Source organism: Taeniopygia guttata, chromosome 1A (assembly GCF_048771995.1).
Source record: "Taeniopygia guttata chromosome 1A, bTaeGut7.mat, whole genome shotgun sequence".
Taxonomy (NCBI): domain Eukaryota; kingdom Metazoa; phylum Chordata; class Aves; order Passeriformes; family Estrildidae; genus Taeniopygia; species Taeniopygia guttata.
This window is the reverse complement of record NC_133025.1, coordinates 60,922,895-60,946,887: the sequence shown is the minus strand read 5'-3', so window position 1 is coordinate 60,946,887 and position 23,993 is coordinate 60,922,895. Positions and strand designations below refer to the sequence as shown.

General features: G+C 41.0%; 1 protein-coding gene across 5 annotated transcripts in view; it reads left to right on the top strand.

Moving 5' to 3' along the window:
- The window catches only part of FBLN1 (fibulin 1), an 86,997-nt gene that overhangs the window by 19,271 nt on the left and 43,733 nt on the right, over nt 1–23,993 (top strand). Inside the window, exons 1-4 of one of the 5 annotated variants that reach the window (XM_012569279.5) lie at nt 1,008–1,451; nt 11,947–12,046; nt 18,760–18,895; nt 22,920–23,091. In XM_012569279.5, coding sequence (XP_012424733.3) covers nt 1,373–1,451; nt 11,947–12,046; nt 18,760–18,895; nt 22,920–23,091 — 487 coding nt within the window. In that variant the 5' untranslated portion in view covers nt 1,008–1,372. Of the gene's footprint in view, nt 1–1,007; nt 1,452–1,621; nt 2,060–11,946; nt 12,047–18,759; nt 18,896–22,919; nt 23,092–23,993 lie in introns of those variants that run through there. The other 4 variants (XM_030263373.4, XM_072923666.1, XM_072923665.1 and 1 more) reach the window with 4 other exon arrangements.

Here is a 23,993-nt window from a genome sequence, read left to right as displayed (position 1 = left end):
CAAAAGGAAATGGCCCTTCACACAGTCACTGGTAAGTCCATGAAACCAGTTGCCAAAGGGAATTTTGGATGATAAAGTTTTACAAGAACTCATGGAGAGCCATGATAAATACCTGGAATAGAAATTCACTGAGGGCTACTGAGTACACATACACCACATTTCACTGAGGAAATGCTCCAAACTCAAGGGAACTGAAGGCTGGGATAGTAATTGTGACAATTATCATATGTGTTTTCCTTATTCATGCTCTTTACAACTGTGGCTGAAGACAGGCTATTGGGATAGTTGGACTCTTGGCCTTATGGCAGTATTTACGTTCTTGTGTTAGAAAAGTACAAATAACTTGGTGTGGAGGAAAACACACATTCCACTCTTACTGCTTTAAACATGTTTTCCATTTGGACATTTTGAGGAGAGATACTCAAAAGTTTCATTATTGAGTAATTACAAGAGGAATAGCCCAATCAGAGCCCACGTGGCACAACCTACAAGCAAACACACAATGACTTCCAACTCTTTGTTTGTGTAAAATCGAGGGCAAAGTATACAGGGGTGTTGAACTCTCTGTGTGATTCCATCTCCATTTGCCTGCAAATATTATCCCTCTCATTATCTGAAAGATCTCAGCAACAGCATTGCCAACTGGGTCCTTTGACCACTATCAGTGTTTGTGTTCCTGTTTAAATAAGATAAGGAGGTTAAAAAAAAAAAAGAAGATGAAAAAGAAGGGAGGGGAGAAAAAGCAGAGCAGCCTAATTCGGGTTGAAATTCTTATCCTGGCTTCTTAAGAGTAGGGGGAGGGAAGAAGGAATTTTTATTTTCCCCTCTGAATTTCATTGAAAGATTCGAAAATCTCTCTCCTTTTAAAAATCATATTTGGTTGACAAAAGCTGTATTGGGGTAAAATCCACAGAAAGACCTATAAAGGGGGTTTGAATATTTCCCCTTTAGAGGTTAAACCTCTGCTAGGTGGTTCCTTTTGTTTTATTCCGCTTTGCCTTGTGGCTTTCTCCTACTTGCCAACGAGAGAAGTCGCTGCACTTCTCTTTCGCAGGATCGGTGACGGCGGCCCGAGGATCTGCGGCTTTGCGAGCTCAGGGGAGTCACTTTGAGGGCGTGTGGGGGCGGCGGGCTATCAGCAGCACCAGGCTCCGAGCTGCGCCTCCGCTCTGCCCGCCGCTTGCAGGCTGTGTGATTCAGCGGGCAGGCACTGAATTAAATCTTTGTAAAGCCCACCGAGCGGGGGGTTCCTGCCAGCTCTTTTCCAACCGGTCTTAGGCGGCTGGGATAGCGGCAGCAGCAGCCGGCGAGAAGGGAGAGCCCCGGGACGCCGCCGGAGAGCCGAGACCGCTCGGAGGAGCGCTCCCCGCCGATGGACACCCTCGGCGGGGCCCGGCCGCTGCTGCTGCTGCTGCTGCTGCTGGCGCTGCTGCCGCGGCTCCGGGCACAAGGTGAGTGCGGGAGCCCCGGGCGGGGATGCGGGGCTCCGGGGGACGGGATGCGGGCTCCCATCGCGGCCCCCCCGGGATGCCCCCCCTCCCCTCGGGCCCCCCTTTCTTCCCCGTGTCCCTCTGGACGTTCCGGGCAGGCTTTAAAGCGCCGCTGCCACGTCCGAGCCAGCAGAAAGGCGTGGTGGTGTGCGCTGCCCCCGCCGGCACCGCTGCCCCGGGCTGTGCCGCGGGGAAAGGGGGGCTCGGTCCGGACAGCCCCGGAGCGATGGGTCCGGCACCGGCGCCCCAAAAACACGGGAAACTGCGGCAGCACTTGAGTGGAATCCCGGAGGAGAGGGGGAATAGCCGAGCAAAGGATGCGGGCTTTTTGAAGACAAAACGTGGAGCGTGTAGGGATGGTATCGTGCGATGCGGTTGCTGTTGAAAGCAGGGATCTGGATCCGAGCCGTGACTCCTGCACACTTTTTTCCTGATCTCTTTGTACCGTCCGAAGAGAGGATGTGAACTTGGTTAATTCATTGTATAAACCTCATGCAAATCTTAATTTGTAGGAGATGACAAAGAAAGTATTTGTCCTATGGTGGTAATGAATTTATCACAGCTAACAGGTAAGTGACTTTTCCATTAGAGTAACCCCAAGAGGTCCATTGAGGTTTCATTACATTCCAGGCAAGTACTTGGAAACACATGGTCACTGGCCTAAGCAGACAAAAGCCAGTGAAGTAAATCACTTGTTACTATCACAGTGTCTTGAGTCTTGGATTTTCATATAGCAGAGCACTTGTCACAGATATCTGTCAAAATACCTGCTTTGATAAAGAGATTGTAGTGCTCATTTTAAAGAGGAGCAGAATAAATGGTCAGAAGACCAGCATTCACCTCCAGAATTGAAATAGCTCCTGCTTTGCCTTAGACAATGGAGTACATCAGTGAAACTGATGAACAGACACAGTAATTTTAAACATTCAACATTATTGTAGAACATGAATAATTTAAGTTTGTAACCTCTGTATATTTAACCTTAGTTACTGGATAACTTTTTAGAAAACTGGAAGTAATTAGATCTAGACGCTCAGGTTTTTTAACACAAAAATTAGCAGTAAAATATATATCAGGGTTTGATTTTCAAATTAGAATCCATACTCTAATTTGACTGAGGATTTCTATTTCTTAAAACTTAACAGTACGCTGGATAAAATTAGATTTAAATGTCTGAAAGCAGGTGAGGGTTGCTTAGGAGATCGGCAGTTAAAGAGTAGACTTTGCTTGGGTGAAATAATTAATGAATATTGAATAATAATGTGTTTTCGAGGTTAATGAAGTAATTACATGGTGAAGTCATGTTGTTGAAGTCTTTGGGGCAGAGCCTGTGCTCCCCTGCAGGCCTGGAATGAGGGGCCTTGGAGCAAAGAGGAGTTCCTCTGTGCTATAGTGATGCAATTGCCAAATTACTAGGATAGCGTATTTATGAAATACAGTTTTCTTCTAAATTTGTTGCCATCAGTTTTCTTAATTGCTTTCCCTTACTAATGAATCATCAAATCATCAGTAGCTCTTAAATTCTTCATTCTGAAGAAACTGAAGGGACTGCCTTCAGGGGAACTGGCCAGTGCACATTAATGTAGGGTGTGTGCATCATTCTTTGCAAGAGTAATGATCTTAAAACCTTAAAACATTTCATGATACAACTTTGTTTTACTGTGAACATTGCATTACTTAACATGTATCAACTACCATTAAACGAAGAAGATTAATTCCATCACCATGGCCAGTCAGGGTATTAATAGTTCATCCTGTAGCTCTCTCTTTGGCACATCTTGGTACTACAGGCACAGTTTTAACTCACTAAACATCTGGAGGCATGTCTATGCAGGGGAAGCTTACTGTTGTAATAAAAAAAATGTTCCACTGACTTTGTGGAATGAGTTTTATTTTAAGATTATGATTTTTACATGTGCTTTTATAACAGTACATTTATAAGAAGTATTTGGGTGGAGGTAGGACACATAAAAGGCTAAATCTGTGCTTTCTTGCGTGTTACCATAGATAAAATCTGTCCCAAAAAAATCACATACTGCCATTTCTAAAACATAAGTGCTACCTCTAAATTAGTTTTTAGTTGAGTTTTGTTTTAGGAGGCCATTTTCAGAAGTGGCATTTTATTGCAATCAGAAGAGCAAGATGTTAAAGCTCTTTGTTTTTCATCTGTGTAATTGAAAGCAGACGTGTTAGTGAAATCCAAGAGAAACCCCCATAAACCAGCTTATCAAGTTACTGCAGTATATTTATATTGTTCTGCAAGGTTTCAGGCATTATCTGAGAGTAGGGAAATGCATTTTCAAAAGTTATTTATTTGTTGTCCTACTTTAGCCCATTCTGCAAGTTTCATATCAACTTACATGTGTTTTCAATAAATAGTTGTGTTAAGACCAACTTGTTCTACAATACTTCTATTACTATTTTCTGAAATAAAAGATGGGCTTTAGCCCTCTGGGACTTGACTGAAATAGTTAACTGGGACTAGGAAAGATTTTGAGTTTGGTTTTTTGAGTTATGGATACTTCTAAAGAAGTAGGTGGTAAAATGAATTCAGTAAACAGAGAATCTGGGTTTACTTGATTTGTAAAATATCTGTAGAGAATAAAAAGGGATGAAACAGAGAAGGTCAAGGAAGAGAGAGCTGAAATCCAAATAAAACAACTTCAGGGCACAGACAAGAATTTCAATGGTAACACAGAATGGGTTAGTAGGAAAGAGATAAATGAATGAAAGCTTTTGTGAAAATGTAGCAGAAAATGATGGTTGACTGTTACAGGAAGCAAAGAAAATGACTTAAGTTAAAAAATAACAAAGTAAGCAGGTAATTGTAGCCAAAATATGCAGAAGTTTTGTGAGCACTCCGGAAATGTTAGGCACTCATGTTTTTGTGTAGATTTGATGGAAGGAGATAGGCCAGGAGTGAGATTTTAATAGTTAAGTCATCACACTATTAAATTAGCAGGTTGGATAGCATTGCTCCAAGATAAGATGTAGAAGTGGAAGCAGAAAGTTGAGAAGATTGCAGGGTAAGAAAGAATAGAAAAACTGTCTGCAAAGAAATCCATGAAGAAGTTGTCAGGGGCAGGAGAGAAAACATAGGAAGAAGCCACAACAAGCAAAGAACCTAAAAAGGAGAGAAAAAGCCAGTACAGATCAGTGAAGAGTTCCAGAGAAATGGCTAGAATTACTGATCGTAATATTTGTGAATAAAAATTAGCTTAGAAATGCTCGGAATAATGGAGAATGAGTAGACAAGGACCTACTAAGATGATATACTGGGTGATTTAGAGTGTACAGTGAGGGGGAAATTGTGACAGTCACCTGCATGTTTATCAGACTTGGGAAGGTTACTTGTCATCTGGTGAGACAGAGAACAGTCCAGAACAAATTGTGTATAAAGTCTTCTCTGATCAACAGGATGCAGCAGGTCTTAAGCATCTCCCATGCTTGTACTCTCCTCAATATACCAACAAATCTTTGGCTAAGGCAGTTCATTAAGTTTCTTCTGTTCACATTTTAAAGCAAGCAACGTTTCTATTTTCCCTCAGCACTAAGGAGTATTTTGTCTCTGATTTGTACCTATTATAAACTACTTCAGACTTAAAAGTTTTGAGAAATTGCCTTTTGGATTTGAAGTATGTGCTGCTGTATCTTAAGAAGAAAATAAATTTCAAGATTCTCAGGGATTTTCATTCATACTCTTTTCAGTTAATCAAATTACTGTTACATTTTAATTCAAAGAAAGCTGATGTAGTTTTGGGTACTGAGTACACAGGTATAGGAAATATTGTTTTCTGGCTTATGGGTGCACCACAAATGAGGGATGCTGCACAAGGGTGCAGTATGTTCCCAACAAATAGTTTGGTTTTGAGTCTAGTCAAAATCTGGATTGACACTTTAATCTTAGTAATAAAGAAAGCAATACCAGACAGTATATTTTTTATCAGTGCTGAAGTATACAGGTGTAGAAATATTTCATATGGTGTATTCCAGCTTTTCAGGGTGTTTCCAAGGATTTATGAAGCTTTGGAAGGATAAAATGTACAAATGCTACTTGCAGGATATCCATTGGAAATACTGCCACCTTCCAGCTTTGCTCTTGCCACTGACTGTATTTCAGGTACTGAGCACTTTTAGAATAAATGTTTACTAAGAGAATCTGTGAGAGATAGATATTGATTTGTGGCTCAGTATAGATAATTGCAAAATGAGGAAAGCCTCATGTAAGAGTTCTGGTAATGTTTTCTCTAAAATGAAACCTTTCCTAAAGCATTGCAATATATATGCAAAAAAGGATCTGTATTTTCTTCCTGCTCTGTTAAGTCTGTGGTTCCTCCATACTTGAACCTTGACCCATTGTGCTATAAATTTTATCCCATCTGCTTAGTGTTTCCTGACTATTCTTTAAATATGGCAATAATAGAACTTTTTTTGTATGTCTTTCCATGTCATATTGGTGAGTCTGGGATCTTTAGTCCACCTGTGTCCATCAGAGATGTGAATGCTCCATCTTTTTTCATGTTCTTGTGAATATGTAAAGTATGGGACAGAAACTACATGTTCTAAGCTGTTTACACGATGCTGATTCAGTGGACTCCAGGTTTCTCTCAATACTTTCATATCTTCTAGAAATTTTCAGAACAATCTTTATTCTTCTAGTCTTATTGTCTTTATGAGGTTTGGCTGTATCAGAAAAATGCCCCTAGTTGTGTGATGGCCATTGCTGGTGCTACCAGAGTCACATTCCCAATAAATGAGTGTTCTCCAGACCTAAAAAATTTCCAGTAAATTGTTGGCTGTTTTCAAACCAACCACAAAACACACTAACATACCAGGCATTTCCTTTAGGGTGCTGCTGCTTTAGTTACTGTGTTAACTGGGTTTCTTCAGTGATTTCAGCTGTCCTGAAATAATCACCCTCAGCTGAGAATCCATCTGAAAGTAAAGGTTCAAACTCTTTAAACATGCTTAGAGGGGATGTAGTATTTTTTTTTAGCTGTGTGTGAATTGTGAGTGATGGTCTATCAGCCTGTAAAGCTCTGGTATCACCCCTCACAGTTGGAGGAGAGAAGCCCAAAGTCACAGATCCTGTCTGAGGGACTAGAGCAGGACAGGAAAGGGACAGCTGGTGAGGAACACAGCCTTGCATCCTACAGCATATGCATTGGAGAATTCCTCCTGCCCCTGCTGCTGTGGGTGTTAGGAGAGAGGGTGTCCTGGCTCCAATTTTATGCTTTTATTATGAAGTTCAGGTTCTTAGTCTTTAAGGGAGCCTGTAAGAACAGCTGACTAGAGTGACCAAGAATATCTTACTGCCCAAATATGACTAGTGCCACAGTTCAGCTGTGTCTGTTCATGGTACCCCAGCAGCGTTTTGGTCTATTGGTCTATTTGGTCTATTGGTATTTGGTCTATGAACAGTCTTGAGGTGAGCCAGCTCTCCTCTACAGCAAAAGAAAAGCTTCTATTCCCTTTGCTTCTTTCTTTTCATGCAAAATGGAAGAGGGGCATCTTCATTCCAGCTCCATTCTGAAGAAATCCATCACATACATTGTCTCAGATGAAGAGTGATAATGCTCCCCTGCTTTGCTCCTTTACTTCTGGTTCAAACTATTTGTTTCAGGAATCATGGGGCCAGATTTTCTGTTGTACATCTTTTCCTTTCATGCTTTCAGGTCTCATCTCCTTCACCCTTTCCCCTGCTCTGTGTGCCCAATTCCTAGGTTTACACCCAATATGAAGATGAGCAAAGCTGTATTTGTCATGTTAGTCCAGTTACCAGTTGGACCTTAGAAGTCAGCTGGCTTCCCTCTTGTCTAAACATGTCTCCAGGTCTATTCAATACCTTAAATGGCCAGCCAGAGTGTGTTTGTATTGCCAAAGACAGCATTTCCACAGCTTTTTGAAGAAGAAGGAAAAAATAAAGAGTGCACATCCCAGCTGTGCCAGCACTGCTGTCCCTGCTACAGAAGCAGCTGAATCTGATAACAACCCGATATCATTGCTCAGGAGGAATTAATTTGGGATAGCAGACCAGGCCAAGCACACTTTGTTTGCCCTGAATGTTGAGGAAAGAGGAGCCGTGGTTAAAGGGATGTGCAGTTGCTGTAGTTTTGTGAGAATGCAGATTGGAAGACAAAGAATGTGACTCTGAGTACTATGGCTGGCCAGTCTGTCATTCTGAGGATCAAATTCTGTAAGTAGATTTGGAGTTTTTTCCAGCTGGCAATCAGATGAATGAGCATCACTAGTGAGAGAGTTTTCTGGACAGGACAAGAGAGGTTTTATCAGAAAGGTACATAATGACTGTTGAAAGTGGTTTTCTTACTGGAAACCTAAACCAGTGTGTGCCTGCTGTAATCACAAGTTCCAAAAATTCTGCATGCCGTACTGTTCCTGAAACATGTTGGATTAGTGCTGAGCTCTCACAGAGTCTATCTGTTGCCTGTATTCTCATATGCTGAGAAGTGATGATCATGTTTTGTTTTCTCCCATTCCACAGTGCTGAGCCTCTTACAGAGTAAATTGAGTGAAAGGCAAGATCTGCCTCTCACATTTTGCAAACACAGTAAGTTCATGTGCTTGAAGGATTGTAAACATCTTAATAAGAAGGTGTTCCATAGATGAGCACTGAGTAATGAGCAGCTATCCCATCCTGGACTCTATGGAGCCCTTTCCAATAGAGGCAACAGTGGAGAAGAGCTGCTGTTGTAGATTGTTACCTAAAACAATCTCCCTTTTAGATCTAACTGGAATGCTACTGCTATGAAATTTATCCAGTTCTTTCTACTCCTGCTTATCATTGGCACAAGAAACGATTCAGGGCTTCTCATTCCAGGAATCATGCTTTTGGGTGATATTCTTCAGCTTATCTTTCTTTTGCAGAAAATATTCACTGCAGCAGCTGAATAAGCAATTATTGCAACACAGAAGTCTAAGGTTATGCAGATATTAACCCCATTTCTTGATTTGAACTCCCACAAGTTATGGCAATCCTGTTTAAAAATCTTTTTAAAAAAAAAAAAAACCAAAACATTTTCTTGTACACATCATGTCTGTGTAAACATAGTTTTGAACCAGCATATGAATGGATCATGTCACATCATGTTTGAATATTTTTGACCTTAATCATGCTCTATCTGATAGATTTTTCTTCATGACATCTTTTGTAAAATTAGAGAATTAGTTCCAGCTGTGTTTCTGCTGTCTCCTTCCCAAGGCTGCTGAAATCTCTCACAATCCAACATGCACCAGGTATTCACTAGGACAGGCATCCTTGCTGTTGCCAGCCTAACAGAGCTCAAGTTCTTTTGGACACCCTGCTGCACATGCCTTTGTACAGGAACCAAGTTGTGATAAAACTGCATTGGATTTTGTCCAAAATAAACCTGGGATTTTCTGGAGGAATCAATTAGCCTGCAAAATCACTGTATCTGATGAAAAGGAAGTTAACATGCTCCCCTATTAACAGAGCTCTGGTTTATCCTCATATTTTTCCGTCTGGTGATACCAGAAAGCTGAATCAGCATTCCTCAGTTTTACAAAATGGATCTGACACTGTGTTCTTGCATGTTAGAACTTTCCTGTAGGGTTTTTCCCTCCAAATAAAAGGGCACATTTGATCTGAACACAGATGATGTCATCAGCATTCCTCATGACAGCTTTGTCTTTAGGATGCCTGAGATAACTCTGAATTGCTTGAAACCTTGTGCACTTGGCAGAATTGCTGAAGGAGCTCCGGGTTGAGTGGAGCAGTGCTGTTATTCCTTGATCATCCTTGGCACTGCAGGTCTGAGGTGTGCCAGGAGCCCACCAGCTGAAGTAAGAGCCACATGGTTACAATGAAGGAAAAAAATACCAATTATTTTCAGTGAGATTCCTTGAGATGTCATAATCAGAGTAGTTTCTACCTTCTGCTCCCCACTGCATGATCTTTGCCCACCCTGCAGTGCCAACTCGTAGTTAGGAGAGGCTGTGGAGGGGCCACAGCCCCTCTGTGCTCTTGCTCCCCTGAGGAGGGTGCAAGGGGGCACAAATAGCCTCAGGATGAACTTTTTGCACAAGGATTTCCCACTGGGAGCCACATGAATGTGCACAGCTGAATCAGCAACAAAACTGCAGCTGGGAGATGTAAGTCTGACCTGTTTCCAAATACTTAACCGGCAGCTCTTAATGCCCAAATAGAATCACTTCCAGTGCAACCAGAAGTTGACACCTAATATGTGAGACACACACTTTGATTTTGAAAGAGTAGGGATTTGCCCACTCTTTCGAACTACACTTTTTAAACCAAACTGCAAAGCCAAGAGAAAATGTTTTTCACTGTTGAATTGTTACGTTTCAGAAGAATGGCCTTGAGGGTGGAGTGCTTTTTGACTGCTTGTTTTTCACTTCCCTCTATTCTCAGGAGATGTCTGGCAGGATCTTTAGAGGATATGAATTGTGATGTCACCAAAACAATGGGCCTGGACCACAGTTCTCCTTCAACAAACTCTCCATGATCCTTTTTTGCTTGGATGCACTCCTTCAGACAAGCTTGCTTAGCTTGGCCTGCTTTAAATTCTTAGGTTATTTGGTTGAGTAGAGGTGTGCTGCCAGAGCTTGGAGGGAAGAGCTTGTGTCCAGAGCCAGGGATTGTCCTTCTGGGGAGAAACTTGGCTAAAGACTCATTTGTACAAAGCCCTGCAAAAACCTGCAGCCAGCACTGCATTTCAGTTAAATGTGCATAATTTTTCAACACATTGAAGATTGATTGCAGACAGCAGCACTAAAAATAAGGTTATTTGTAATCCTTTGTATGAAATTTGATGCATATGATGTTTGTCAGCAGGAGGGCCCCAGAGAGGGTCCCTAAGCCCAAAGAAGATCTCAGACAGAATGCATGGATTTCAGGCAGAGTTTTATTTGCTAGACTAGTTTAATCCGAAGCATTATAAATTGCACTTAGCTTTCAGTCACTGGCATGAATTCTAGACACACTGAGGCATTCAAGAGAAATATTGCCTTGGCTTAGTAATGACAGAATTTTGACCATTATTTTGGGTAAGACTAGAAGAATGACCTGGGTCATAGCATACAGAGCACTGTTATAAACCAACACTTAAATGTAATTCTGTTTATAAGTATAATGATTATGGTGCTAAAATATGTTTGCTTTACTTGATCCAATAATTTTACTGTAATAATACTGTAATAGTGCAATTTTTGTTGACAGGAACTATGTCCTTTCACAGGTTTTACTTATCTATGCCTAAAATGGTCTGTTTCTCCCAGTGTCTCCTAATTTAGCAGGACTTTGATTGCCCTGATCACCCTCCTAATCTTTCTTGACACATTTTCCATTTTGATGTAATCTTTCCTAAGCAGGGAAAGCCAGAATTCTGTGCAATACTACAGAGCTTTGCACTGTAGAATTGATAACTGCCTTAAGAGTACCTACCTCAAAATGACTGATGCGCCCTAAAATCTCACTTAACTCTTTCATTTTTGATTTGAATTATATTCACCAGTTGGGAATACAGGTTGTTCACCGCAAAAAAAAACCCCAAAAAAAACAACCTGAATTACTGGAGGGTATTACCAGATAGGGTTTTTACACAGTTTGCATATTTGTTACACAAGGAGCTGTTCAGTGGTCAGACTACAAGACAATTAATAGAAAAGTGTGACTCGTGTTTTATTCCAAGTTTTGATGCTCCTGCTGTGCAGTGAACTTTTGCACTTGGAATATGAAGCAAACCTGTAGTGCTTGTCAGTTCATTAACAGTATTCAGTTTTATTAAGTTAGAAGCTTGCAAAAATATACTCTACACAAATAATTGTCTTCGAGGTGGTTCCCCTTAGTTTCAGTGTTGGTATAAGTTGGTAATAGGATTAATTTTTCTTTCATGTGTTAAGTGATCAAAATACCATATACCTTTTTGTTCCTCTCTACAGTACTTTTGCATTTGCACAGACATACTTCTGAGTAAAAAAACAGAAAACAGATTAACTGGATAATAACATCAGGAAAAAAATAATTCGGCAAATTTGCTTGTAATGAGATTAATTTGTTTTTCATATCAGGTATTTGATTTATCCTGTATTCTTCAGGATTTTAAAAGGTTGCTTATTGCTATTGCTGCTTTTGATAATAAAGGGGTGCAATCCCAAACATTCTTTTATTTGGCAGGACTATCTGAACTGGTTTCTGTCTGTGTATCAGTCCCTTTGTGTGAAATGTTAGGAGAAAATGCAGTTTGCTTCACCAAGAAAGGAAAACCTCCAGCACTGGGCTTTATGGCAAGGTGCTGACAAGTCCTTTGTTTGGCCACGGCTTCTTTTTGTATGGGTGTCAGAGTCAGAGAGGGCGAAACTAACTTGTGTTTGGTTGGGTTTTTTTAATGGCAGATGCAATACCACTTATTAAGGTTGTATTAAATATATTGTGTTTTTCTCTCTTTCCTCATTTCTGCAGATTTGTCAGTGGAAGAATGCTGTGACAAGGGTGTTGAATGGGCGAACAAAAACAGAATATGTGCTTCTCTGCCGCTAATATCCGAGTCTAGAGAATGCAGGTACACGGTTACATTGATGTGTTAAAACACAGTTTATACTCTAATGTGAAACCATAGGAATGGCAGGTATTAAATCTGACTTAGAAGATGAAGCACCCAACTCTTTATCCCGGCTTTTCAACTCCATATGCAGCCTTGGGGAGTACTTCCTGAGAACCTCCTTTTCATCCCATCAAGTCCTTTTAATTTTTGGTGTCAGTCTAGTGCAGATTCACCCAGCCCTAACCCCGGTGGCATGTACTGTCACTTACTCAGAGGTTTTCCCACTGTGCTCTGCTCACAGGGCTTGGGATCTGCCCTGGACATCTCAGAACAGCTGCACTAATGTCACCAAGCTGGTTGTGAATCTGGCCACCTTTCTGGGAAAACCTTTATAAAGAGCCACAGCAGATCCTGCACACGACTAATCTATGATTTGAAATATGTGTACTTTATGCAGGATAAATCATAAGTACATATGTGAGGCAGCCTTATGTGGTGCTAAGTAATTGTCCTGCAGTACTTAGCTGACTTAAGCTTTAAGTTCCCCCACAGAGAGAATCAAGGAGATTCCTAATTAGTTCAGCTTAGGAAAAGAGCCTACAAAAAAGATGGAGAGAAACTATTTACAAGGGCTTCACACTGACAGAGAGCAGGTTTAGATTAGATATTAGGAAGAAATTCTTCCCTGTGAGGGTGCTGAGGCCCTGGCACAGGTTTCCCAGAGCAGCTGTGGCTGCCCCATCCCTAGAAATGTCCAAGGCCAGGTTGGATGGGGCTCTGAGCAACCTGGGATAGTGAAAAATGTCCCTGCCCATGGCAGGATGGCTGGATGAGAGGAGCTTTGAGGTGCCCTCCAACCCAAACCACTTTGTGTTTCTATGATTCTGTGAAATGTATTTGACTGTAGAAAACGGAACCCTTTGGTTAATATACAGATTTCGTAATTCTGCTGAAAACTGATGGGGTATTTCTGTTTGGGAATCTACTAAATGAAATAATGAAAGCAAATGTTTAATTAAGATTTTGATATTTTGATTCTACTGCATCTCTTGTGTTATTGTGACATTTGTATTTTTTTATGTCAATGATAGTTTGCATTATTTTTGCTGTTACATTCACTTGTAACATTTAATTAGTGGGGCAAACGACTGGTAGTTTGAGAGGCAGCTCCACGGAGAAATTTGCATTTAAAACACTTTACTTTGCTCCCCCCTGCTCAAATGCATTGCAGTGTGATTTAGCCTTGGTAATTATAGAAGGGTTGAGTTGATCTTTATTACAGAAAGAATGTGTCTTCCAGGGTAGTCTATCTGGGTTTTTTTGACTTTTGCGTTTATACTGGCATCAAAAGCAGCCTCTTATGCAGGAGAATTGACAGATAGGAAATAAATGCCAATTTAGGAAATACTTGAGGAGTCGTTTAAGTCATAAGACAAAACAGAGGCAGGAAAAACAGGAAACCAAGTCTATTGAACAATCTAGAAGTGAGTATCTTGATGATTTAATAATAATTTGATTAATGTGAGTTGAGATTCTGCTGGAAATAATTTATTCCTCAAAAGATTTTAATTTCAGAGACTCACCAGGACTTCATAGGAACTGGAGAAAAAACTCACTAATGATTCATCTAGCTTTTGTGCATAACTAAGATGTACTTAAGCAAATTATACTAGTAAAACAAAAGGCACATATTCTGTGAGAGGTATGAGCACTTCTTGACAAAACCTTAAGTTGATAAACTCCATTTGGTTGCATTTATTCATGACTGCATGCTCCCCATGAAGCTTGGTTTCACTCTAAAAATGGCTAAGTAAAATTGGCACCTTGGAGCATTATTTTCAAACATCAATATTATTTTACTCCAGTTATAACAGTTTTCTGTTTCATTTCTCTCTGTGCACCTCTATGAAAAATCCTGAAAGAGAGAGAAATGTGCTTGCCACAATGTTCTACATTTATTCCTGCTGCACAAAGATGAGAACAGAACTGGTTTCATTGCCCTTGCTGAGGTCTGGGCAGGTGAGAACAGAGGATTGAGAAGCAAAATGCCTTGTTGGTTACAGATTTTCAAAAGGACTTGGTTCCTCCCAGACCCCTGCATGAAGTGGGAGCTGCTGGGGGTTACATGTCAGCATTGCTGGGGTTGTTCAAACCCCAGCTGGGGTCCCCTGACCATCCAGTGCAGTGCAGTGTTGACCATCTGACCTGAGTGCTCTAGAAAAGCCTTGTCCTTTGATGCCAGGGGGAGTTGCTTGCCCTGCATATTTCAGCTTCAGTTTGCAAGGTTAGCAGGTGAATGTAAGGGTAAAACACATTCTGAAGTGAGCAGGCTTGATGACTTCCTGAAATAAAAGGGATCTTTTGCAGTTACTGTGCAAAGACTGTGCAGCACAGAAGAGAATGGATGTGAGTACTTTCCCCAGTATGCCTTACAGGAATTTCCACGCTTGTTTTGAAGCATCTGTTTGGAATAGTAATAGTGGTGGTCCAGATTCAGGCCCTCCCTCAAAGGAAGCCCACTCCTAGAGTCTCCTGTGTGAGGAACCAGCTGCCCTATTGAGTTAGAATTGCACCCCCTTGGCTGTTTCCCAGCCATTTAAAACACATCCATAGTAATCACAGAACCATGGAGTGGTTTGGGTTAGAAGGGACCTTAGAGATCATCCAGTTCCAACCCTTGTCAGGGGCAGGGACACCTTCCACTATCTCAGGTTGCTCCAAGCTCCATCCAGCCTGGCCTTGGACAGTTCCAGGGCTGAGGCAGCCACAGCTGCTCTGGGCACCCTGTGCCAGGGGCTTACCACCCACAGAAAGTATTGTTTTCCAGCATTTTCCAGAATTTTTCCAGAATTTTCATTCTCGTATCTGCCATGCATCCCAGAAACAAGGTGGCAGTTCTGGGTCCCAGCATATCTAGAGCACTCTCCTCCCAAAGCCCCCCGTGGCTCCTGAGGAACCAGCCGTGCCAGTGTCACTCACTGAGCCTGGTGTGCTTCAAACCACAGACATACTTACTTTTTTGCCCTACACAAGATGAGCCAGACCATGTGTGAAATTCCCAAGTTGCAAAGATCCCTCTGCTTGCTCTTACTCCTGCTTTAAGCTGTAACAAGTCTCTGGGCCCAATGTCTGCAATCTCTTACTGTGGTTTCTTGCCCCACACTGTGATTTTATCTCATTGCATTATCTATCTGGACAATGTCAGTGTTTATCTCTGTGTCTCTGTGACTCGGTTAATACAAGTGTAGAATTTTAATGAGTAATATCTCTGGCTGTCATCGCAGTGGATCGTTTCCCATTCATTCATTCTCTTGTGGTGTGGTTAAACTCAGGGCAGCTGGAAAGAGCTGCTAGTTAATTTTGGAACTCAACCTGTCCAATAAGTCTTCCTTTCTAAGTGAAGTGTTTCCCCTGCACAGAGCTCTTAGCAAGTGAACTTAACATGTCAGAAACAGTCTGTCTCCATATGGTATTTGCATTCCTTTAGCAATGTGTAGCCTTTCTGGAATTACATCAGGAATGGCATTATTTACTAATATTGCAAGAATGCACACTGAAGAATCTAAGGCTGGAAGACCTAGCTTGTTTTTGCAAAATCATTCTTTTTTATTTTGATATTTTGTCCAAGACCTTCCACTGTACACATGAATAGCACTGGCATAGCTTGAAGGAAGTAGAATGAGAGAGACAGAGGGTAATAAAAGTAGATCAACAAGACATTGTTTTCAGAAAAAAATTACATTTTAATGCTTTTAAGAAAATAAATTAAAAAATAGATTATTATGAAATCTGTGCTGGTTTAGGAGCGCATTCTCTAGCCAGGAGAATAATAAATGTAAAAAATTTGTGGATGTAAATGGGTGTGTAGATTTCCATCTGAAAATTAACTCCATGAAAATCAGCCACATTGGTTAAATTTTAACAGAAATTAAAAGTGAGAATATAAAACATGATTTCTTAACTTGATTTATAATCAAATTATCTAGTAGTGAAATAACTTTTTGATCAACATTTGAAACAATGAATAAGGATTTTTAAAATTTTTTGGTGATTTTTGTTCACTAGTGAGCCATGAATAAAACTCATCCTTCAGAAATGCATGATTTTACCTGAAATACCCTGAAGGAATATCAGTAATGAGGCCTCATGCTCCTAAAGATTCAATATTTAGTGTTACAAAATATCTGCCATATTGTGAATAGCTGTTTATTTTCAGAAAAATTCTATTGCTCTCTTTTAACTGAAAGTCCAGTCAGAATAAGGCGGATAAAGAAAAAGCAGCTTTTGGCTTTTTAAAATATTACTCCTAATTAAAAAAAAAAACAAAAAACAAAACAAAACAAAAAAACCCCAAAAAAACCCCAAAAAAACAAACAAACAAAAAAAGCAACCCAGAGTCATAGAAAGCTACTACTTTATTTTAATTTTAGAGACCAATATTGTAATGGTCCATAGACTGTTAATGGTACTCCTGGAAGGTATAACACCAAGAGACAAATCTAAATGTCCTGCTGGCCAGGAAAGAGCAGAAAGGGAGCAGGTATTAGCTGAGACTGCCATGCGGGGAGACACTTGTGCCTTAGGAAAGACAGGGAGAGACCCTGCTCATCTCAAACTCCCTGGAGCCTGCCTAGCTGGCTGTGGTGTTCTCTGGCAAACAGCAGCGCCTGGGCTGGTGTGCAGAGGGAAAGGAAATCCAGCACTGGGCAGGTATTTTTCTAGCATTTTTCTCTGCCATCTTTCAAGGACTTCTGCCTCTGTTACTGCCACACTCGTGTTTAGAGTCTCCAGCAATATTTGCTACCAGTGCAGCTTGGCTGTAGGATTTGGGCAATGAAGTGTGATTTTATTGTTGTTGTTCTCAAAATGAACAAATGGTATTTTAATCTAGCATCCAATTGATGTTTGATTCCTCATTACAGTGGACCACATGACTTATGAATACAGCTGTGGGAAACATTTTAACAAACTTTCTTGTTTTGGTTGAAATTGCCTGTTTTTTCAGAGATTTCAAAGAGTTGGATTGTGTTTGAAAAAAAAAAACAAAGCCACACCAGGAATCAAACAGATCTACTGAAAGACTGCTGTTGTTTGTTTATTTGTTTGCTTGTCTGTGGCTGACATATCTAGCTCCTCAAGAGAATCTGAAGGGGTAATGAGGCTGGAAAGTCTCAGCTCCCACACTCTTGGGCTTGGAGTTCTGTTTTTAGAGGCTTCCAAAGCCCTGAAAGTCAGACCACCCCAGAGCTGGGCAGGGAATGGAAATTCTGCTTCAGAGGGAATTTCAGCAACAAAAAAGCTACATATTCTTCCAAACTGGAACTAAATCAGATATCAAAATCTTCAAATATCCTGCCAAGTAAAGTTACTGTCCTGGGCTTAACTTCTTGCTATGATTTTAGAGTCCATTTTTGAATAATTTGTTCATGAATTTATCCTGGCTTTTAGTTCCTATGCATTGAAATACCATGGCTGTTTTTGTCCAGGTGAGAACTGCACAGTCAGACCACTGCTAATGATGGAGATGTATAATTCTAGAGTGGTTTAGGCTGCAAATGATCCATGTACAATCTAATAAATAGTAACTGGAATCTTCAGGAAGGTATCTTGACACCCTGGCCTTACCTACATGCACAGAGATGTACAATCTCAGGCCAGTACCTACATGTCCTCTGCTTTTAGTTGCCCGGCCTTAGAGATGAGGGAATCCTTCATCCCACCTGAGAGCTGAAAAGCAGGAAAGCTCCTCCAGAGGGGATGCATTTATCTCAGGTGGTGGTGGGAGAAGCTTGTAGTTCAGTAGTTCCACTGACCCACTCCTCTTCCTGATTATTATCAACATTTCCAACAGTGGAATAAAGGATTTTCAGGAGTACAGGGTATTTTTTCTCTGTTTCCCAGTGTCTGTAACAGAAAGTAGTGGTGGAAGAGTTTTATCCACAAAACTACCCAGCAAAGCAGAGTTACACATAAAAGCAGAGTGGGGAGAGGAGAAAGGTCTTCACTGGGCTTTATATTCACATGCCAGTAGCAACAGGACTGGAGGAGTTTAAAGCCTCTTCGGGCAGATTTTTTTCCCCTGCAGGAACAAGTTTCCAGTTTTTCCACTGATGTTGAGATAGAATGATTTAATCAGCAGTGTAACAAAACTAAGTTTCCTGCACAGTTTTATCCTGCCTCCTCTCCACATCTCCCTGCCCTGTAATACTTTTCTTTCCCTCCTCTTTCTTTTCCTCTTGCTTGCAAAAGACTCTGCTGTTTCTCATTGTAACTTCCCTTGGTATCTTCTTTTCTCTCCATTATCTTCAGGTGTCCCACAGAACAATGCTCTGATCTTCCTTCCACATGCCATACCTGTTAATTTGGGGCAGCAGGAGCAAGGGTAGAATGGGGTTGCAGGCTTTCACAAGATTCAGGGCCTGACTTCTCCCTTCCATCAGTCTCCTCAAGACATGCCAGAATGCAGCCCTCAAGTCCTTGAGGCCTGAGGCAGGTGTGGTTGAAGTTACCCATTTGTTTTAAAAAGTTGCTAGGACAGGCTGCGAGGTAGATCAGCAAAGAAACCCTATTAACCATGTCCCACAGACCATCTGCCTCCTCCCAGGGAATCTCTTTGTGCTGTAACAGCTCTCCTACAGAAACCCCTGTCCCTGTGCTCATTGTGGAATGCTGCATCGTCTGTTCTTGAGCCACAAGTGACACTGTTCTCCCTCCCTTCGCTGCCGTGGCAGCATGACCCAGGTGCAGTGCTGCCGCAGCCAGCTGCAGAAGCAGTCCTGCTCCGACGGGCTCGAATTCGCCAGCGCGCGCGAGGAGTGCGACTCGCACCTTCCCAAAAATTCCACCTGTGAGGCCGAATACTTCAAGGTGAGGCATCGGAGATACTCCTGTTTGTCCCGGAGCAGTGGAATTGAGGTTATTTATGGTTGACCCTGAAGGTCATTTGACTCAGTTTGCTGTGCTAGAGCGTTTTTTCCCTGCCTGTACAGCGTGTCTCTGTTAAGGTTGTTGGCTTTGCCCTTCCCTTTGGGAAGTGGAGTCCTGTTCAGCAAAGCAGACTGTCACATTAGCTGAAGCAGAGAGGGGAATGCAAAAGGGTGGAAAATCTTGAATGGGTAATTGCTCAGGAAACTACATTTGCGTGAAAAGAAGACATCAGTGCTGTAGCGATGGATGGGTGAGAAACTCAGACACATTTCAGACTGCAGCTTTCACTAAAGCATTGTGGCCTAAGGTCAGACTCGCTGGTTTTCAATATTGGTGGTCCAAAGGGGTAGGACTGAAGTTAATCCTCTCAGAATACTTATAATTCCAGCTTGTATAAGTGTTCTGAGTAAACATGACTTTGATTTACAGCTGGATGGAGAGATCTGTAAGCCTGTGATACCAGCATTTGATATCCGAATAAAAATGCCTGTTGTTGGCATTCGCAATTAATCTGTGCCCTGCCCTCCACCTTTGTTACTCTCTTTGTCTCTCACTGCCTGGAAGGGAGCATAGTTATACCTTTCTAAAGAGTATTTTTGGAAAAAACTTCCACCAGTAAGATCATGACCTTGTCCATGAACCAGCCATGAACAACTTTGGTCTTGTTATGGATTTCTTTCCATGGTGATGAGAACAGATGGGAATGATTTTAGTTCTTCCCACTGCTTCAAGATGCTGAATGGTTCATTCAGTTAAAATAAAAAAGATGCTGAATGGTTCATTCAGTTAAAATTAAAAAAAAAAAAATTACTATACAGAGGATGGCAGACAGTGTCTGACTGACAAGTTTCGTATTCTAGAAAATGCTGGCTTGATCTCCTCCTGTCAGTGGGATGTCACTGGTTGTAGGGCTGGGAAGTAATCCAGGTTCTCAGTGGGAGCAGAAGAAAGGTAACACCTGCAGATGAGGCTGACACTGTTGGGTCCTCCTGAGTCTGTCCTCATGGGATTCCCTTGTCCCACGGTGTCTCCCAGAGGGACCATGCATCAGTTGTTGATGATGTCCAGGTCTCAGCACAGGAATTCCTGTCTGCAGCCTTTCCTATGGGAAGCACGTCCCCCTCAATCTGAATGTAGCACAAAATAATATTTCACCGTCTCTGTCAATATTTTGACGGGCTCTGAGCAGATGAACAAGGACTGATGGTGAGGACTCTGCAGATCCAAGTGCTTGTTACCAAAGATTGGATTTTAGCAGCAGTACTCTTTTAACCACATGCCAGGAGACAACTCTAGAAATTTGACCACCTTTAAGGTACTTGGACATTTTCCCCAAAATTTGGCATAGGTAATTTTCAAAGGTTGAGATCTGACTTATCTCAGAAGTTTTGTCATGCATATTTTGGTTGTATGTAATAGGTGAGCAAAAAATTTTATTGCTTTGGACTGTTGAAAATATTTTTCATTTTTGTTTAGCTCTTTAAGAGTTCTGGAAAATTCCTCAGAATTATTAGTGGGCTTTTGGTTAGCATCTAATGGATTTCAACAAGGGGAGAGACCTCTTGTGGACAGATACCAAAAGCAGTGTTACTACAGGATTCACACCAAAACTTGTGACTTAAATCCAAACATAAATAATAAGAAATATTGTAAAACTATTGTAAACTTTACATAATCAAAAGACCTTATTAATCTAAAGAACTTCAAGTGCTTCCTAATCACATCAAAAATTGTATCTTCAAATTTCTCGCATGTAAATTTACTCCTTTATTCCTTTCTGTGAGAAGGCAGTCAAGGGATCATAGGATTTCAGGTAGGACACAGCTGTCTACTGTCTATTCAAACATGAGGAGCAAGGCATGGCTTTGAAGCTGCATGGGATTTTGCTAATACCAGAAGATAAAAAGTTTGCTATTATTATTGGGGTGACTTAAGAAGCAGAGACCTACAGGCAGTGAAAGGGTAGAATAACAACTTTGTTGGGTTGCATAATCCATGAAAGCGGTGATGGTTCTAGCAAATAAGTAAATGGTCATCACATTTCCAGGCAAATGGCAGCCTTTGGAAAATGGCTGTAAACACCTCAAGAACTCAATATGAAGGTTAGACTGCACTCCTGACTAAAGGATCAAAAGCTTTCAGATCAGGCCAACAGCCAGGAAAATTGTTGCAGAAAAGGAAACATTGAGATTAATTATACCAGGATTGTGCTAATGGTATTTCCATGCTACTTTGTGTCTTGGAATTCAAGAGCAAGATGTTAAATCAGGATGCATTGTACACAGACAGAATAAATACAGGTTGGAACAAATGGTTCAGGGCACGCAGTTATGTTAATTGAAGACATGGTGTCTTACAGATATTACAAGAATTTGCAAATTCTGTACTTGAAGTTTCACACGAGCTGGAGAAAGAGGATTTTTAAGTGGAGTCTCAAGCTTGAAAGAAATAAGGAACTTAAGGCTGTTCAACAGTTCAAAAAAGGGCAAAATTAATGATCACTCTTCAAAAAAATTTAAGAGAAGCTCTGTAACTCCCAATATGAACATCCTGTGACAAGATAAAGAAGTGGACTGTCTTCCAGCAGGAGCTAATGAGGGTACCAGAATTATATAATGCCAGAATTTATCAAGGCATCAGCCCATTCAATAACTCAAATAAGATTTGGCTATCAAAAATGTGCAGGTTTAAGTCAAGTAATGAATCTTTATCTCACTTTCATTTTTTGTCTTCTAATTTATGGTTGGGAAAATGGAAAATTGACAAGATTATTGTCACATACTTAAGAACTTTGACAAGGATTCCTCAGGAAATTGCTTGATATGGTAGAATAAATATTGCAAAATGTTTCAATCATCAAGGGTTTATTTCTAAAGTCGTCCAAAAAAGCCAGAAAAGATGGAATTATCCCAAACATAATAGAATGAAACTGGAGCATGTGCCAGTGGGTGGAAGTAGTTGGAGGAACTAGTAAAAAAAATGGATAGTAGGAACCATCTCACCAAACAAGAGTAAATAAGGGAAAACGTATCCTGGAGACTGGGAGGGCATGAAAACAACACCGCAGGAGATGAGGCCAGGAGAGAGGAATTCCAGCCCTACAGCAGTCTGCAGCACAGAAGGGTTTCTGTGGTGTCTTTAATGACATCATACAAGATGGAATACTTGCATACTTCAGGATGCTGTTACTACCTTGACTTCCTGCTGCTCTAAGTTTTAAAAGAGCCGTTCAGTACAAAAAAAGAAACATGTAATTCCTTACAAGGGAAAACTTAGAATATAGGCTGGGACAGACATCTCAAAGTAATGCAAACCATTTCATAGTTGCCTTATTTTTAGCAGGTGTGGTGCTTAAAGCACCAAACTATAGAAATTTAGTTGAAAGTTTAGTTATTTTATGTTCCATCTGTTCTGTGTACTGGTGCAGGAAATTTTCTTCAAGCAAAATGGAGTCTGGAAGACCAAAAAAGCTGATAAAGACCTTAAATTTGCTTTCATGTGACAGTAACAATTGGCAGACACCAGTTCCAGAGAACTGAACACTTTTGCTGCTTTCTGACAGGAAGGCAGAAAATAGAATAAATAAGCAGCATCTTCCCATTTTAAAATAAAGAAAGCCTCCACAATATTAACTTCTGTCTGGTGTTTGAATCCAGGCTGTGAAGGCAGGGAGTAATGAAATCCCATGTACATGTGGGAGTATTGTGGTCCTCCACATGAGCTTGCACACCTCTTCACACATACACAGTGTTCCTGAGAACCGAACCCAGGTTCTGTGCTTGGCCAGATGCAGAGCTCAGTGAACTCCACAGAGGGTTAAGAAATTAGAGCCCAAGTATACAAGGAGTTCTTGAAGAGTTTGTAGAAAATTTTCCATCAGTGCCAAGGTGAGATAACTACTGACATCATTATCAACGCTCACATTGCTTTGACTTTGTTAATATTTTCATTTTCTTTTTAACAGACATGTTGTTACTGTTGTTTGCTGGGAAAGGCTGCCCAAGTTCAAGGACAGAGCTGTGAACCCAACCCAAAGATAGGATATCAGTGTGGAATTGTCTTCAGAACTTGCTGTGGGAAAGGTCAAGAAGGCATTGATCTGTCCATCAGTGATTATGCTCCTAAAAAAGAGCCAGGTATTTTATTGCATACTTAAAAGACTGAGACAAAATGATACAAGGTACAAGGACTGTTTTCACTTTAAATTATTTCTGTTGGAATTCCTCTAATTTGACATCTCATCTGAGTAATTTAATGATGCATGTTTTGGAGCTCATTTTTTTGGTTGAAAAATAAAGTAACAGCTGAAAGGCTGTTTTTGAAAATAAGAGGCGGAAAGAGGTCACTTCGTTTTTGGTATCAGAACTTAAATGTAAAAGAGCTTATTTTGGCAGCTAATGATCTTACTTAGGAAGCTAAATATAAGCTATTAATTTTAATGGCATTTTGCCCACTGACAAATGTTTAATTAAAATGAAAATCAATAAACAATTCTTAGAATTGTGTTGAAAGGCTAGAGGGCCTTTGCCAACTCAGTAGAATGCAAATGTTGCCGTTATGTGAGAGGCAAATGCCTACAAAGCAGTGGTATTTGAAATACCTGGACTGCCTGGGACAACTAAGATCTCCAGGAAGCGTGGAAACTGTTTCTTTTGATATTGCCAAAAAAGAGGAGTACCTAGATGGCAGCAGATCCTGACACCCTTCACTATACCTAGTCTACAGAGCTGAAGAGAATGAATGGCTGCAGACTGAGCCTTATAGACTTCCATTTGTTTTGGGGTTTTTTTTTTCCCCTTTTTCACTTAGACAGACCTGAAACTGCAGACAAGTCATGCTGTGTGGTGTTGCCCTTCTCACGGGCCCCCGAGCACTGAAAACACCATCTGGCTGGCAGATCACAAGCAACAGATTTTGGGGGACATCATCCTAATCAATCATTGAAATGCAAGCCCCATCACCAAAGCTTGCACTGGTCTGCTTGAGCCAGCATGTTATCCAGATTGCTTCAGGTCCTTCAAGCCTGGCTTGTCTCAGT